This window comes from Rhipicephalus microplus, chromosome X (genome assembly GCF_043290135.1).
Source record: "Rhipicephalus microplus isolate Deutch F79 chromosome X, USDA_Rmic, whole genome shotgun sequence".
Classification (NCBI taxonomy): domain Eukaryota; kingdom Metazoa; phylum Arthropoda; class Arachnida; order Ixodida; family Ixodidae; genus Rhipicephalus; species Rhipicephalus microplus.
Genome location: NC_134710.1, coordinates 212,630,256 through 212,646,991, shown reverse-complemented (window position 1 = coordinate 212,646,991; position 16,736 = coordinate 212,630,256). Strand labels below are relative to the sequence as shown.

Sequence of the window (16,736 nt, the reverse complement as noted above, 5' to 3'; positions counted from 1 at the left end):
GGAACGCATCTTTTTTATGTACTTTTTTTACGTGTGCCCAAAACGGTAGGCTGCGCGATACGAGAAGTACGACACACAAAAAAAAGAAAAAAACGTGAATGAATAGGGCAAATCGTTTATTAACAAAAAAAAAAAAAACACGCACGCTCACGCCACTGCAGTGGCGTGAGCGTGCGTGTTTTTTTGTTATTAACGAAGCACATGTGCTTCCATAAAACATGACAGCCAAGAATGATGAAGTATTCATTTACATACAAATTACTATGAGTTGCTGAAACTCGCGCAAAAGAACATAATTTTCTTCCTTGGATATTGATCGAGTGCCTTGGAATTATGCTATGTGAATTTGACACATCAACAGTGCATTATGATTCCCACCATAAGGGGCCACAATCTTGGCAAGTAATAGAAGTACTCTTCCCACCTGATGTGCACCTAATGTAAAGAGGCCTTGTTTCTCAAGTTAGCAATATATATATATATATATATATATATATATATATATATATATATATAACCACTGGAAAAATATACCAGGTGTAACCAGAAAAAGGTGCACCTGCAGTTTTAAAGTTTAAAAGAAGCAATGACATGCCAACCATCCAAAATAGAACGTCCGAGAAAGGAGCATCAATCAGTATTACAAGCAGCTAAAAGCCTGCTAACAGCTGAAGGTAGTCATGCTGCTCTTCCATTCAAGTATAGTGTACACTGAGATGAGAAAAGATACTGAAGATACACCATCAGCAAATGACAAAAACAATACAGACAGAGCTTTCTCTTATAATACAAAAAGTCTTTAGCTGAGGAGGCAAATAAGTCATTGGCACACAATAAGTGCACAAAAAAAAAAGCTGTCGCACGAGGCTGTCAGCGCTTAGACAACACAGGCAAAAATACAGTAGACTGAAGAAGGGAAAACCCATAGCAAAAATTACCATACTCCTGAGTTTTTGCTTTGCGTGCAAATGAAGCTAGCGTGAAGTTGAACACTAGATTAAAGCACCACAATCAAAATCTGGAAGTCAATGCTTTAGGAATAATACAAAGTACTGAAGAAGCATGCAAAGAGCATTCCTGTGAAGGCAAATATAAAAAAAGACTGAAAGCTCTGTGGCCCTGAACAAGACAACACCACAACCAATCGAAGAGCCGTTCGGACACACCAGCAGTTCTGGCCAACACTAAAAAGTCACAAAAACATACCTTTAATGCCTTTTTTACAAGAGAAATTCAAAAGAAATGTGCATACACCAATGCCAGAAGTATCGATGGAAGCTATTACTCATATTCAGCTCTTCATTGAAACACTGACAGAAGATACTTGTACCTGGATGCTTAATTACTTTGGTACAACTCAAGAGCGTCGACGCCAAGTGGCAAAAAAATTATGATGGAAGACTACAATGTGATCAAATGCACACGTAAACCACCAACCAAGGTCCTATGCTAGAGTGAATATCGCAAAAAGTCTTGAACGCCTAATGTCACTGGCTCATACTCAGCGTTCTCAATCAAAATCTTGACCTCCCACACAGCATATTATTTCAACAACCTGCCACCTCTCACCATGTCATGAAACAAGCTCGAGTATACACAAACCCTCCTCACCGTTAGGTAGTTGGATAGCTCCACTAGTGCTTCACTCTCGGAACACATAGACCAGGGCCGTAACTAGACGGGTAGTGAGGAGGTTCTGAGCCCCTGAAGTATTTTCATGCTCTGACTTTTCGTCAACAATAGCTTAATCTGGGCAAGTTGGTTCATCGTGGTTGTGTTCTAGTAACAGTGAGAGAAGTTCAGGAAGAGACAAAAAGGACAGGAAAGAGCGCTGACTGCCAACTAAATTTTATTGAAGGTACTACGCCCACTTTTTTACAGAGTACAAGAACAGTGTTCATGCACAACGACACATGTGAGACCATGGTAATATAATCTTAACTGAGAAAAGAATACTCTCTCTCCGAATGGATGAGTGAAGGTATACTGATGCACTAATCCATGGCCTTCCTGACAAGAAAATGCTTTCACAGTCTCTCTTTCATTTCTTGTTCTTGCTTTTTTCAAAAACAGTGTTTTATGAAACATAGAACTGCACTTACATTCTTTACAGTGTATGGCCATGCGACTACCATAGCCATTCTTAACATTTTAAGCATGCTGTCTTGCTCAAACATTGGGGCATTGCCCAGTTTGTCTTATGTTTACGTTTCCACGTGTCAATAGTATCTCATACACAACATTATATTGGCATTCAGTATACCTATTCTCGTGACGAATGGTGAAATAATGGCTATTCCTGTTGCTTTTTAGTACACACACTTTTGAAAACTTGCAAGGGATGGCAAATAACAAGATAAAATCATATCGGCTCGCTATTTTCTTTATATTGTGAAACACCTTATGTACGTACGGTTTAGCATGCAAAGATCTTTGGTCATTCTGTTTTTATTTTGGTCCTGTTTTGTTTAACTTGACTTTCTGCAGGAGGGTTTAGCACACGGGTGTGATGGTCCTGTTGGGATATCCAGCATCCTTTAGTCTTTTAATCTGGTTTTTAAGGCTTACCTCATCCTTGTGCTCACATGACTTCTGAAGGGTGGCCTCAATGCACGTGGTGGCAATTACTCTGTGTAAATTGTGTAAATGTGTAATTATGTGTTATGATGTACTAAAAAAGATGTCCCAAGAATCAGAATAAGTGACAGTAGTCAAATTTTTTGTCACTGCCTTTATACAAATACCAGTTTATTTGTTGCCTCCTGCAGTATTTTAGGGCCTCTTATATAGATAGGATGTTTTCTCACTTTTATTACATTTTTGTATTGATGATGCCATATGCTCAGGAGGTAGAATGTCGTTATGTTCTTTATGATAACTTCTAGCTTCTGAGCAAAGACAATGTTTCAGAAAAATGAAAAAAGGCTAGCATAATATTAAGACATGGGAAGAAAGCATAGTTTATCAAAAATGAATGCATTAGTTGGGAATGAGAAAAAAAGATGGATGACAGGTCAGTAATGTCAATTAATTTATATTAGGACACATGAAATGTAGCAGAGGGTGGCAGGTGATTAGTTCCAATGAGATCGAGAAATTATCAGCCATAATATGAAATTGGCTCATACAGGACAGGGAACATTGATTGGGCTTCCACCCTGCAGTGGACATAATATAGGCTTAATGCTAACAATGAGCAAAGCCTGTGAAATTAATGCTCCATGAAATGAGCAGTACTGCACAGATTGCTGTGCTAGACTTCCCATTTTGCATGTTTTTACCAGCTTATCTTGCTCGCTGTTCAGACACAAAGCTTCACCAGAAAAACAATGTTATACTTGCTGAGGATAATGCCAGTGAATCCAGTGTTTTATCTACACCTTTCCTTGCTTAAGTCCTCCTCCAAACTATACGATTTTTCTTGGAAATGTTCTGCTTACAGCACACCAACCGATCAAGTGAAACAACTTTATTGGGGTCCTGCAGGACGCGCCCTAGTATGCAATCACCATTTCACTTCACGTTACAACATACTGGTGGTAAAAATATTCTCTGGCAGGGTACAGAAGTGCATGCACTGAGCTAGCTTGTGCAGCGCGGTCTATTCCAGAAAGCTGGACCTATGTTTGGTACAGAATTTTGTAACCACACGATGCTTGCACAGATTAAATGTGGCCACACATAGCAACTTCTGAGCTTTTTTATGAAATGATCTCGCAGTATCTGAAAACATTTGTTTTTTTGTTTACTTCATAGTTCCCAGTGAAATATTTCTCTTGTTCCTCTCATCGGATAATGGCATTTGGTGTGACTAAGGTGTTCCTAGTGCCTCACTATGAGATCAGAAAAACGATTCTCCTTGAAATTGCTTCACAAGCATTTCCTAAGATATTGAATGACACTGCTTGCACGTGTACAAACATTTGCTAGTTTTATTGAGGGTTGATGATAAAGGGAATCAGTTGGTGCATCCAAGCCGGGCAGAGATTGACTGGCCCTGAAAAGGGCCGTTTAGTTATATATCTTGCAGCTTGTTCCAGGTAGACAGGGCTTCATTCTGTAGAAATGGTAACTCATCACACTGGTTCCCCAGCATGAAGAACATAACTTGATGCTAACACTGACTCAGATGTTCTGAAATGTCATAGAGGATACATGAAGGCTGGGTACATGAAAGTTGCAGTTATACTAACTGTACAGTCAGCATGCTTGTGTGATATGTGCATAGCTGCATCAAAGCCACGTGTGAGAATTGCGTGAACAGCTGAAAATCTCAATGGCAGCATAGCTTAAGAAGTCTGTCATCCCTTTTTTGCCAGTTTCCAATATCATCCTTCCCTTTTCATGCATCTTCTTTCAATATATCTGGGGTTTTAATTCCCAAAACCACGATATATTAATGAGAAGCAAATTTTGAACATCTGGTGTTCTTTAACATCGTCACTTGTTTGCAGCGCAACACCAGAAACACAGGACAGGGAAGGAGCAAAAGAGAAAGAAAAGACGGCGCCGACTCTGAAAAAGAAAAAAGGCGGCACTGACATCATGACACGCACATGTCGTGATGTAAGCTGCCCAAAGAGTGGCCTCTCGTGAGAATAGTGAAGAATTGAGAATAGGATCTACCAGTAAGGGCTTTGTGTGCAATTCACAAACAGTGAAAAAGATCCACCAGGGGTGAACCACAGGTACATGGTGCACTCTGGTTGAGAGAGAGCAGAGTAAAACAGATGTGCCAGACAGGAGATTATAAATGGTTTTGTCTGGAGCTGGTGCCACACCGAGCTCTGATTAAGCGTAAGGGAGTATTGAGCGCCAGGCCAATCTGATCCCATTCCTGTGATGGGGTGCAATGTGATGACAGGTGCGAATTCCATTTTCTTTTTTTTCCATGGGTTTAGGGAAATAATTTTTCAGGGATTAGATGAAAATACCTCCGACATACATAATAACATGCTTATTCTTGGGCGTAGTCATGCCTAGCCACCAGATTGGGAGAAAAAGGAATGTTTCTCGAAATGTGCGATAAAGTGTTTGGTGCTACGCCTTGACGGAAGTATTGATAGGTGCTTTGGAAATCGGTACGCCATTTCTGTAATCGTTAAATATGCAACTGCATGTGCCACTGCTAGGGATGGCGTGACACTCCCAGCCATTTCGGGGTAAGCCGTTTTAATCTACATGAAGATGTTAATGAGCCCGTTCTCCATCACAGCAGTAGCTGTGGCCATTCCTTCAACTAGGCCTACTGGAGCGCCAACTAAACGTCTGCATGAATTTAGCGCTAGTACCGTACATAATAATCAGCACGTGCCTTGGGCTCACTTCGATGGTGTTGTGAATTCATCTTGCGTGACAATGGTTTAAGTTGCATGCGTGCCTTAATCATTGTTGCAATAGGGGACCATGATTTATCGTCAGGCATGGTGTTGCTTAGCTCGGTCCTCAGTGTTCGAAGCAGGTTCCGCCTTGTGAATGCATGAGAGAGGCACAAGAGTTGATTTCTGCTCTGTGTTTCTATAATTCCCTAGCCTGTATTATACAGGAAGCGGATAGTGCTGGTGTGCGTCAGCTGCCTCGGTGCGCTCTCAACCGCCTGCCTGGTAAGACTGATAGCTCATTCTATCAGCGCCTTGTCGTACTCCCTCCTCACACTGCGACATGTCCTCCACTTGGAGGACATGATGACGGAACAAGATGATACAACGCCCAAAACCGCAATGTTTGCAAGCCACAACCCGAGCAAACAATTCAACGGTGAGGCCAGAAAATCTACCTGACTAGGCCTGGAGCAACAAGCCAGAGAGAATATTCTTGGCTGGATAGATGGATGGATGTGGTTGTACCCTTTAGATCGGGCGGCGGCTAACGTCACTTAGCCGTAATGCTTAGTGAACTAACCACTAGATTTTTTTTTCCCCTTTAAATAGTAAAGTTGGACGGGTACTTTGAAGTGAAGGGTTTAATTTTCAATCGTGCCTTGACTTTAGCCACCAATCAGGTAACCTCCTTCTAGTTAAGTCTACCCGCTTAAAGTCTATTTTGCCCTCCCTGTCCCTAAACACCAGTGCTTTGAAAAACTCTGCGCCATCATCTTGAACTCTAAGGTGAAGCCCTTTACAGAGCATTGTCAAGTGTTCGGCAGTTTTTTCTTTCTCTTCGCACGCACCGCATATTGTGTCTACCTCTTCATATTTGGCCCGATATGTCTTGGTTCGCAATACTCCCGTCCTGGCCTCAAACAGCTAGTAGAGAACTACCCTGAGTATTATCATAAATTCTTTCTTTGGCAATTTCCTGCTTAAAAGTTCGATATATCTCTAGTGCGGACTTCTTAATCATGCCAATTCTCCACATGTCAGTCTCCGTTTCCTGCAGTTCCTTTTTAACCGATAGTTCTTTCTGGTTTGGCCACCTGCTGTTTTCTAAGTATTTACCAGTCAATTTCCTGGTTCGCTTCCACCATTTTGTATTGACATTCTTCATGTACAAGTAGCTGAAAACCTTCGTAGCCCAACGCTCCTCCCCCATTTCTCTCAATCGCTTCTCAAATTTTATCTTGCTGCTAGCTTCCCTGCCATCAAATGATGTCCATCCCATATCACGTTGTACTCCCTGGTTTTGGTGTATTCCCGTGAGCTCCTAAAGCAAGCCTACATATTTCACGTTGCCTAATTTCTAATCTTGCTTGAACTTCTGACCTCATGCACAAGACCGCGCTGCCGAACGTCAGCCCAGGAACCATGACCCCTTTCCATATTCCTCTCACAACATTATACCTATTGTAATTCCACAGTGCCCTATTTTTCATCACTGCTGCATTCCTGTTATCTTTAGTCGTCACGCATATTTCGTGTTCCCTCAGGTACTCGGTCCCATTGCTTATCCATACGCCCAGTTATTTGTATTTATCTGTTATCTCTAGCGTGACTTCCTGTATTCTAAGCTCACTACCTTTGTTATCATTAAAAATCATGACTACTGATTTTTCCTAACTGAATCTAAAATCTAACCTATCTCCCTCATTACCGCAGATGTCCATCAACCTCTGCAAATCTTCCTTGTTGTCGGCCATTAGCACTATATCATCTGCGTAGATTAATGCTGGTAGTGCCTGATCAATGAGTTTTCCTTGTTTGACTAAAGAGAGGTTGAAGCCAAGTCCCCTTGCCTCTAATTTGGCCTCTAATCCTTGTAGGTACATCATGAATAAGAAGGGTGACAGTGGGCACGCCTGCCTAAGTCCACGTTTCACCACTGTGGGCTTGGATACCTGTTTTTCCCACTTTTTAACTACCTTGTTAGTTTTATAGATTTCCTTTAAACGATTAGTGACTCCATCTTTTACACCCAGTGTGTCTAGTATTCCCCACAAGTCCTCTTGAACCACGCTATTGTACGCTCCCTTGAATTTCTGCAGGCCGGTAGGAAGCTTCACAGCGCAGCGCCTGATCTTGTGAAACGGCGCAGCCATGCAGGCAGGGCATTCAATTCCCTCCCTATTTTTTGTATACTACTGTCCTTGTGTACATCGTAGAACACATAACAGTAATGATAGCAAACAGATCATTGATTCGGGTAGGCTTGGTGTTTTTATTTAAAATGGAACAACGAGGAAGCTGCTGAAGCTCGTGCCTGTATACAGCTGCTTTATATGAAGATGAAACTTTAACGAAAAAAAAAAAATGTAATGATAAATAGTAGGCTCATAACAAACAACATTTCTCTGAGGGTGCATGGAATATATGTCCCATGCAAGGCTATGCATTGCAGTCCTTACTGCATTAATTATGGACACGTACTGCAGGGCATGCAAGTGTATGCAGACACACGTTGACGAAATGACATTTTTTGCTACATACAAACGTGCACCGCACCAAATAAGACGCACGTGTTTGTATAGTCAGGGAACACTCGTGAATATTGATGAAATCACACAGCTCGCTTACAGTATAAAACAAACACAATTGCGAACAATAAAATGCGACGCTGTTTAAAGAGGCGGACCCAGGTTACGAGGAGAATTATCAGTATGGCATACACACCACGTGTCAAGCTTTTGCAACATCTAAAGAGACTAAATATGGAAAGTTGCCTTTGTAAGTTAACATGACAGTACCAAATGGAGAAGCCACACGAGAGAACAATTCATCGTGGGCTAAAGAATGTGTTTTAAATATTACACACAGCTTTGCAAGATAATATCGACGAGTTTTACTCGTCTAGGTGTGGGAGGTGTAGGCCTGATAAAATGCGATGTTGCTTCAGAGCCTTCCTTTCGTAATATTGCAATTTTATTCAACTCTTTCAAACGCGGCACCGTAAATTTCTTTTGGGTGCTCGAACACGGCAAGCAGGTCGCGGGGCAAAATTTTTGTAACATTTTATTACCGAAACAGCGATACTAGCAATGCTTGAGCTACACTTGCTGTTTTCTAAATTGTAACCTCCTCAATCTCATCACTGTGATCAGGAAACAGAGAGGAAAAGTACAGCAGTAGTACGTAGAGAAATATTCAATTTCAAGCCCTTTCAAGCAATATCATCTAAACAAATTGCCAGTTCACTGTTGAATTCTCGATGGAAACAAACAGCTGATCAGGAACGCAAGCTTGGCTTGGCACTGGCTTGGCCGTTCATACAGAGCCGAAAGCTGCTGCAGGAAACTGGATTGCGGATCGTATTGAGACAAAATATTTTATACATTTTTGTTTTCTTTGTTTCATTTCTCTAATTGCTCTTGTGATGGCGTGGACCGCGCTTCGTGATCTCATGTACCGGCGCACTGTTTTTAAGTTTAGTATGGCGCACGATAATACATGATTGCGTGCTTTAATTTAAGAAGGTTCGCGAGTATGGCAGCAACACTGCAATGTCGGGAAGAGGATAGTAGTAGAACCAGTAGCAGCTGCATGCCCGGGTGGAGCGACTGAAGCCCAGATGGAGGAATGTCAACCCGATGCCTTTTGTGTTGGCCGTTCTGGCAGTTCCGCCGACTTTATAGAAAGAGACGACCCCGTCGCTTGTCCTCTTCTCTTTTCCTTCGGGCATCAGCGACAACATTGACGGACGACGTGTTCGACTTCACCGTGCACGTGAGTATAGGTTGGTTTTTCATTCGAGTGAATTCTTGTTCAGATTTGCAACTTGTCGACTTCATCCTGATCACCTGTCACCGGCAATAAGCCACATACGTGTGATATTTAGGTGAAATAAACGATAATGCACATTTTCTGCTCCATTTGCGTGACTTAGCTACACCAGGACATAAGGTAAAGCCTTTGTCGCCTAGCCACTAGCAGGCAAGATCGATCACTCGCATCCTTCAGTTCACGAATCAACGCGCCTGCCTTAAAATTAGTAAGCTGCTCGCAAAGAAATCTTACCGAGGCAATTTTGTTTTCTGTGAACAATGCACCGTAGATTTGTCTTGAATAACAAAAAAAAAACTTGAAAAAGAAATGTCGCGACCTTTTAGAAAACGCCGTGTCTAAGAGCTAGACGCGGCATTTTGTAAAAGGCTCATTAAATTCAGTATGTTTTCGTAGTTTCTGCTTGAAATTATTATTGTCTATGAATTTCATGGCCAATCTTTTGCTTTGGCTGAAAATCTCGGCGGCAAAAACTTTGTTCAGTGTCCCTTTAAGGGCAGGTGTAGATGCCATCATTTCAGTCGCAAATCTTTTTGCTAGTCGGTCGGCTGGTTAACCATAAGGGTACTAACTAGAGTTCCAGATTTCATCAGCAACGCATCGTCATGGCTTCATCAGATGCTGCATTATATACATTCTATCCTCGTTTTTAAATAGGTGTACCGTATGGTCCACTGTTACAGGAAACAAGCGAGCTCATGGACAGTGAGCCATGTGGTGCTAACTGGCAGCGAGGCTTGTGAATGGGACGCATGCGCATAGAATCGGGGTGCGCCCAGTTTTGTCTGCCATTTCTCCGCCTGTACGCATGACAGCATTGGAAAGCGCATCCGTATTTTAGCTGCGCAATTTATCTAGCCCAGTGCCTCCTGCTTCAGGGATTTCCTGTAAGCACAAAAAATGCATGATTTTAATCGTTGCTGCAGTGTTTTGCAAGTTGTCACCGTAAAGCACATCATATTTTTCGCATAATATTAGCTCGCTGCAACTAACAAGTTTCGATGACTATGAATGCTGCTCAGGTCTGATGTAGCAAACATTTTAAGCTCGTCCTCGTGACCATGAAATATTGGTTTATTAAATAATGGAAGGCAGAGTTGGTATCAGTTGATTTACAGTGTGAAAATGAAAAGTGCGAAGGACCGTGCCTCGCAAGTAAGCCCCGAGAGCATGAGCAGAGAAGTAGCAGATGAGGATGCTCATGAGCTGCATTTCCAAATCTCACCAGCACTAATGCTTGACGGACTGCTGGCCACGCACTAGCGTGTTCTTTCTGAAACAGGACTTTGGTCCTGTAAGCAAGTTCTTGAAGGGCATAAGTAAAACGTAGAATGGGCCCCCTAAATGCACCCATCCTTGAACCATTGGGCTTATGAATTAGTGCCCTTTTCAAAATACAACTATTCTGAGCTATAAATTGTGACAGAACAGTGCACGAAGTTTATAAATGGGAAAAAAGTCTTTAAATGTCCCCTTTATACATAGTGTTCTTGTGATGTCACTTCTGCTGTTGTCGCCCTCTCCCGCCATGCCCGGGTAACTCCCTGGGTACCTACGGCAGTTCACGTGCTGCAGTGCGGTTTGTTGGGGGCTCGTCATCTGTTGCTGTGAACGATGTGGAAGCATTGTGGTTTTTTGTTGTCTTACTTTAACGAGCTCATTGGATTAGGAAGGCCTCGCTCGTTCACTCGATACAAGACCAGATAATCAAGATGTGCGACACATATACCAGCCACGGCGTACACCGGCTGCCCGCCACAACCTATGAGGGCCTATTATCTTGCTTTCACTACAAATTGCCTGGCCCAAAAACAAGTGAAAGCTCAAAATCTCTCGAGCCGCAATTTTAAGAATGGATGTGCGAAGCGCAGCTGCTCCCATCGAAAACTAGTCGTGCAGAGCTAGGCAAGTTTACAAGAGATATAATATTATGAATATATTGTCACGGCCTACGCCACCAAAGTAGCAATGCCCCCTCCCCCCCCAAGTGTTTTAAACAGTGCTGATGTAGAGCTTGAGCCTCTTTGATTGCAATTTGTGGAAATAGCCGAGGAAAATATTATACAAGGCAGATAGCGACTTTGCGTGGTGTGTGCCGCGATAATGCCAGTCATCACTTTATTTTTCGCGTATGCTTTAACACACTTTTCACTTTGTATTTTGCTTTTGTTGTATGCTAATGTACAGTGGAGTCACTGAACATGATAGAGACCGTGTATAGAATTAATTGACTAATTAAAAAAAATCCTGACGCCCAAATTGAACCTATCGGCTATACTTCAAAGTGAACTAATATTGTTTCCCATTCTTTATAGTTTGTTTCAATGCAATACCAAATCTCCGCGATCGCCATCACGATTTTAACCGCCTTCCTCGCCATCATGATTTTAACTGCGCACAAGTTTGTATGTACAGTATCTTGGTAAGCTATATCTGTTTGCAGGTAAATACTTGGCTATGGCACTTACCCGTAATGAAGTTGCACCTGAAGATGCAAATATTGCAAAGTTTCTTCAAGTAGCTTTTGTTAATCTGCACCAGCCAAATACGCTGGTACTTTTAGGAAAATCGGAATGTGCGTTCTCAATTTCAGGTTATAACTTTCAGCGAAGAAACACCCTAAGCTCTGCTCCCTCTGCGTGGACTACTAAATCAACTTGCCTCACTAGCAGCTCATAATTTCTCAAACTTGCATCGTGAGGCAAAACTAAACGGGTGCAAGCACGAGGAGACAACATGGCAGTTGTAGGCGATAGATTCGGTTGGTGCCCGGGCATGTTGGTGGCGCATTTCGGAAGTGACGAAAAGGCACTGCGAGATGCACGTGCACACTTTGTATAGTTGCTGTATTGGACAGCAAACTTTTTTTCTTATCTGAGCAGTTTTACCAAAGGAAGCTTCATCATATGGCGTGATAAATGAAGCGAATCCACAGGTTGAACCACATCATAGCCTCGCTGTGCTTTTGTACTTTTTTTAGCTCGCAAAATTTATTTGTACATATAAGTGACAACTTGCCAGTAATAAGGCAGCACTTGTTTCTTTACCATATGATCATCTCCGGTGTGCTGCTGTCTCAATATTTCAAATTCTAAGCATTTACACCATTGTATGCTAACTTTTCCTTCAAAGTGAGACAAGCCACATGTGTATCGTAGATCAAGAAGCATGCCAGTTTTACGTACTTGCAAGATAAACATCAGAAATGCACAGTTGATCAAAAATACTAGTTTAATGGTGCATCTACATAGCAAAGCACCTGTGGCACCTCGGGAACAAGATAATGCCACATATGTTACAAGAGATAATTAAAAAAGACAGGGAACGTTCCGTGAACAAATAGAAACAAAAATAAAATGGCACGTGGCAGCCAGCGAATGCGGCAAGGGGGGGGGGGGGAGCCCGTGGGACTTCAGCGGATGAACTTAAGGTGTGTGTTTAATATGTGGAAGAAAAAAACAATTCAAAGTTTTGGCGACTGAAATGAGGGTGACTTAGTGAGTGCGCTCATGACGAGAGTAAACACGGTTATTTTTTTTTTTTTCAAATCTCTTTTGAAAGCCACAAAAAATCTGTATGTGGTGCAGCCTAACAGAAGGTCCTTGAAGGCAAATTATGAATTCGTCGTTGTACAAAGGCCTTTTTTTTTTTTTTCATGCGCACCATCCCCGCCGCGGTGGTCAAGTGGCTAAGGTACTCGGCTGCTGACCCGCAGGGCGCGAGTTCGAATCCCGGCTGCGGCGGCTGCATTTCCGATGGAGGCGGGAATGTTGTAGGCCCGTGTGCTCAGATTTAGGTGCACGTTAAAGAACCCCAGGTGGTCTAAATTTCCGGAGCCCTCCACTACGGCGTCTATCATAATCATATAGTGGTTTTGGGACGTTAAACCCCACATATCAATCAATCAATCATGCGCACCATAAATAGTGCTCAAAATTTAATTGCATATGTTGTTTTCATCCTCGCTGTATTCCGTGCTGTTTATGATGTAAAAAAAAAAGTTGCACGCTGAAGTGGTGCTGCTTTTGGGCAACAGTTGAAAATGGCGGGGTGCATGAATGCGGAATACTGCCGCTTACACTCAAATCACTCTTGTGGTCACCTCCCACTGTTTGCAGCATGTGTTGTGTATACACAGCTGCATATTTCCTAGCTAGAAAATTTTGATTTTAGGTGTTTCACGCCATTTTCCATGTAACTATTCCACAATTGCACACACTGATCAGCAGGCTTTCAATTGCGCTGAAGGACACAGGTGCCATAAAATTCATAGTCGATTCTTTCAAGAAACCGTATGTAAAGGCTGAAGCTTCATGCGTACATACACACACACATACCATATTGTTTTTTGTACTTTATGAAAGCTGCGAAGGTCTCATGTGCCTCCAAGCGTAACCTGTCTTATTTATTCCCTATCACCGCAAAAGTTTTGTGAGTTTCAAATAAAAGTACTTTGCGCATGGCCACTTTTGGGTAATTTTTTTGTGTAGGTGTTATTTGAGCAGCCTACGGTGTTTACTTTATAAGCCTGTATGTATATGTTGCATTATAAGGATGCAGAATGTGTGTAGCTGTACAATATAGATGAAGTGTAAAAATTAAGTGTGTCTATTGTAGTGTTCTTGCAACCAATCTTACCCCCGTATTCTAGAACGTCCCTCCACTCAACGCTTCACCTTCACTTGAGATGACTGATGGGAGCGCCGTCTCTAAGCAGAGAAAAATGCTGCATGTCAGCAATAATCTGCTGTGATTCTCGAGTAGCGCAGCGTCGCTTTCAAACGAGCAGCGGCTCAGTGCTCAACTCTGTCAAGTGAAGGGTGAAAGTCGAGTCGGGGAGCGTTTATGAATATGGGAGTTAGTTTTGTTGTCTTGTTAACCTGCCATTAACACTGGATTGATGCTACTTTGCTCTAGCTGTACAGTGCCCTCCAAGGCTCAAGGAGGCACCGCACGGGGAAGGCTCGGAGCAAACCATGCGTGAGTTTCCTTTCATTGTTACACTATGCACGTATTAAGTGATAGACTTTAATGTATGCTATTTGTATTGTGCAAGTTTTTGGGGACATACAACTTCCAACACCTATATGTTCTGACGAAAATCACGCAAGAATGAGAGAAGCTTGTGCAAAAATTATGCAAGAGTGTAAGAAGCTTTTGCAGAAGTCTGTGAAATGAAGTTTTGAAACTTTGTGGCACTGTGTCATTGTACAGTGGTCAACAGTCTTGCTCAGCATGCTTGACTGCAGGGCTCCTGGCTGCACAGGCGCATCTACGGAGTGCCTGATGCATGATGGGCCAAATGTCAGCCTGCACACTGGTGCCTCTTATCCCCGTTTGTCTGTTACATCAGTGTCTCTTGTAAAGGGGATCAACTGTGCTACCTTTTTTTTTTCGAATGTAATGAGTTCTTTTTCCAGATTATTGTTATTTTAAGGTAGAGCCTCACATTTCTATCAAATACTGAAGATTCTATTTTTCCTTCTAGATGCTATGAAGTCACTCCTTGTGTTACAATAGAGTGAACACTGTTATGAGAAAAGCTACTTTATGGAGTTAACTCACTCCATATTGACTTAACACACAGAATTGGTGAAAACTACACTCCATTCCAGCTGCATAAGGAATAATATTCATTTGCATACTTCTGTTTCTTTTGTTTGTTTGTTGGCTGGAGGTTTGGAGTATAGGGTGGCCAGAGGGCACTGTGTAGTCTTTCTTCATCTTCCCAATTTTGTGAACATCAATTGATAGCCGTATGGGAAGCAGCCAGCATGCTGAAACAGCGGTGCAAGCATGCAAGATGTTCACCATTGCATGCAGTCAGTTGCTGTGAGCAACCTACTGCATACAATTAACTGCGAGTGGTGAACTAACGCTGGACTATGTGTGCCTCCTGGAAAGCTGCAATGGTAAAGTGCCACAATCGTATAGTAACATGAATAACATCGCAATTTGTTTGTTGAATAATTTTGCAACAGAATCAATGGAATCAATGAGGGTGGCGATTTGGGCTTGTTGGTATGGTTGCATGATGATGGATGGTAGCGCAGACAACGAACACGGACAAAAGAAGGCACATAGACACAACACAGCGCTAACTTTCAACAACAGTTTATTACACGCAGATCTCCGTGGTGTATGCGATCCACCACGCCAACGTCGCACGTGCGTAGCTCTAAAAACCATCAAATATAACCAACGCGCGTGTTCCAATACTTTACAATTTTATATTTTTCAATCTTTTTTTACTTTTTCTTTCTTCCTTTTATCCCATGTTACCACAAACCCTATCGCGAATACATGTAATCAAGTTCCTTATCCGTCAACACCACTGATGGGCTGCTCACACACGTGTCACCTAGCTCTGCAATTCTGCCGGCCTCCAATACCAACCGCGTCATCTCGTGCCTACTTCTATTGATTATAACCGTTTCCTTGAATTTCGGTGTGCAATTACATCTCTGGCAATGAAGGGAAAGAAAACCATCAGGAACAACACTATTTACTTTGTTATTGTGCTCGCGCAAGCGATCGTTTATGCATCTACTGGTCTGACCGATATAACACTTTCCACAAGTAAGTGGAATGAGGTATACAACACACATGATGCACTCCACAAACAGGTTTCTATGTTTCTTTTGGCATACATTTGATTTTCCCTTGTCTGGTCTTGTGCTTCTGCAAAGACTCACCAACTTATTGGGTGCCGAGAAAACTACGTTAGTGCCACATTTTTCCGCAATCTTTTTTATCCTGTGAGAAACCTTATGCATGTATGGAATTACGGCAAACCTTTCCTTTCTTGAGCTCACCCTATCCATCCCTTCACATCTTTTCTCCAGCACTTTTCTGTGCAATCCTTCAGCAACGGACACGACGAGGCTCTTGGGGTACCCGGCATTGCTTAGCCTCGAGACCTGTTGTCTGAAGCTTTCATTCATGAGGCACCGGCAGGACTTCTTTAGTGCCTCACTCAAGCACATCTTCGCAATGCCTCGTTTTACCAGTTTAGTATGCGCTGAGTGAAACTGTAGTAAAGGCTTACTTGCTCTGGGCTCGTAACACCAGCATGTCTTTTCATCTGAGAATTGAAAGTTAATGTCAAGAAATCTGAGCCTTCCGTCACATGGCATTTCAAAAGTCACTTCAAGTGGGTTAAGCCCCTCACGAAAAACGCTACACACGCTACTACATTGAGTAGCAAAATCTGCAGTTCTGTCATTGATAAACACTAAAAAGTCATCGACGTACCTAAATACGTGCACAACATTGTATTCATTTAGGCGTCCTGATAGCCTCCTGTCCATTTCAGCCAAAAACAAATTACTTAAAACTGGTGCTAAGCACGAGCCAATGCATACTCCTTGTTTTTGCAGATACAGGGTACCATTGTTTTCAATAAACGTTGACGACAAGTAAAACCTAAGTAATTCTAAGAAATTGTCGACGGACGTACCTGCTTGTGAGCTAAATCTAACGGCACCGTACTCATCGATGCATTCGCCAACACTTGTTAATACTGCTGATTGTGGCAGAGAATAGTACAGATCTTTTATGTCAGCCGAAAACGCTTTTAACCCT

At 42.3% G+C, this 16,736-nt stretch overlaps 1 protein-coding gene and 1 long non-coding RNA gene across 3 annotated transcripts in view; both read left to right on the top strand.

The window, feature by feature from the left end:
- LOC142775956 (uncharacterized) overlaps positions 1–16,736 on the top strand; it is a 65,724-nt gene that overhangs the window by 28,423 nt on the left and 20,565 nt on the right. The gene's annotated exons all lie outside the window — the stretch shown is intronic.
- Positions 1–16,736, top strand: part of LOC142775955 (uncharacterized) — a 35,997-nt gene that overhangs the window by 12,080 nt on the left and 7,181 nt on the right. The window contains exons 1-2 of one of the 2 annotated variants that reach the window (XM_075878561.1): positions 8,111–9,095; positions 14,070–14,132. In XM_075878561.1, the coding sequence (XP_075734676.1) occupies positions 14,129–14,132 (4 nt within the window). In that variant the 5' untranslated portion in view covers positions 8,111–9,095; positions 14,070–14,128. Of the gene's footprint in view, positions 1–8,110; positions 9,096–14,069; positions 14,133–16,736 lie in introns of those variants that run through there. The other variant, XM_075878562.1, reaches the window with a different exon arrangement.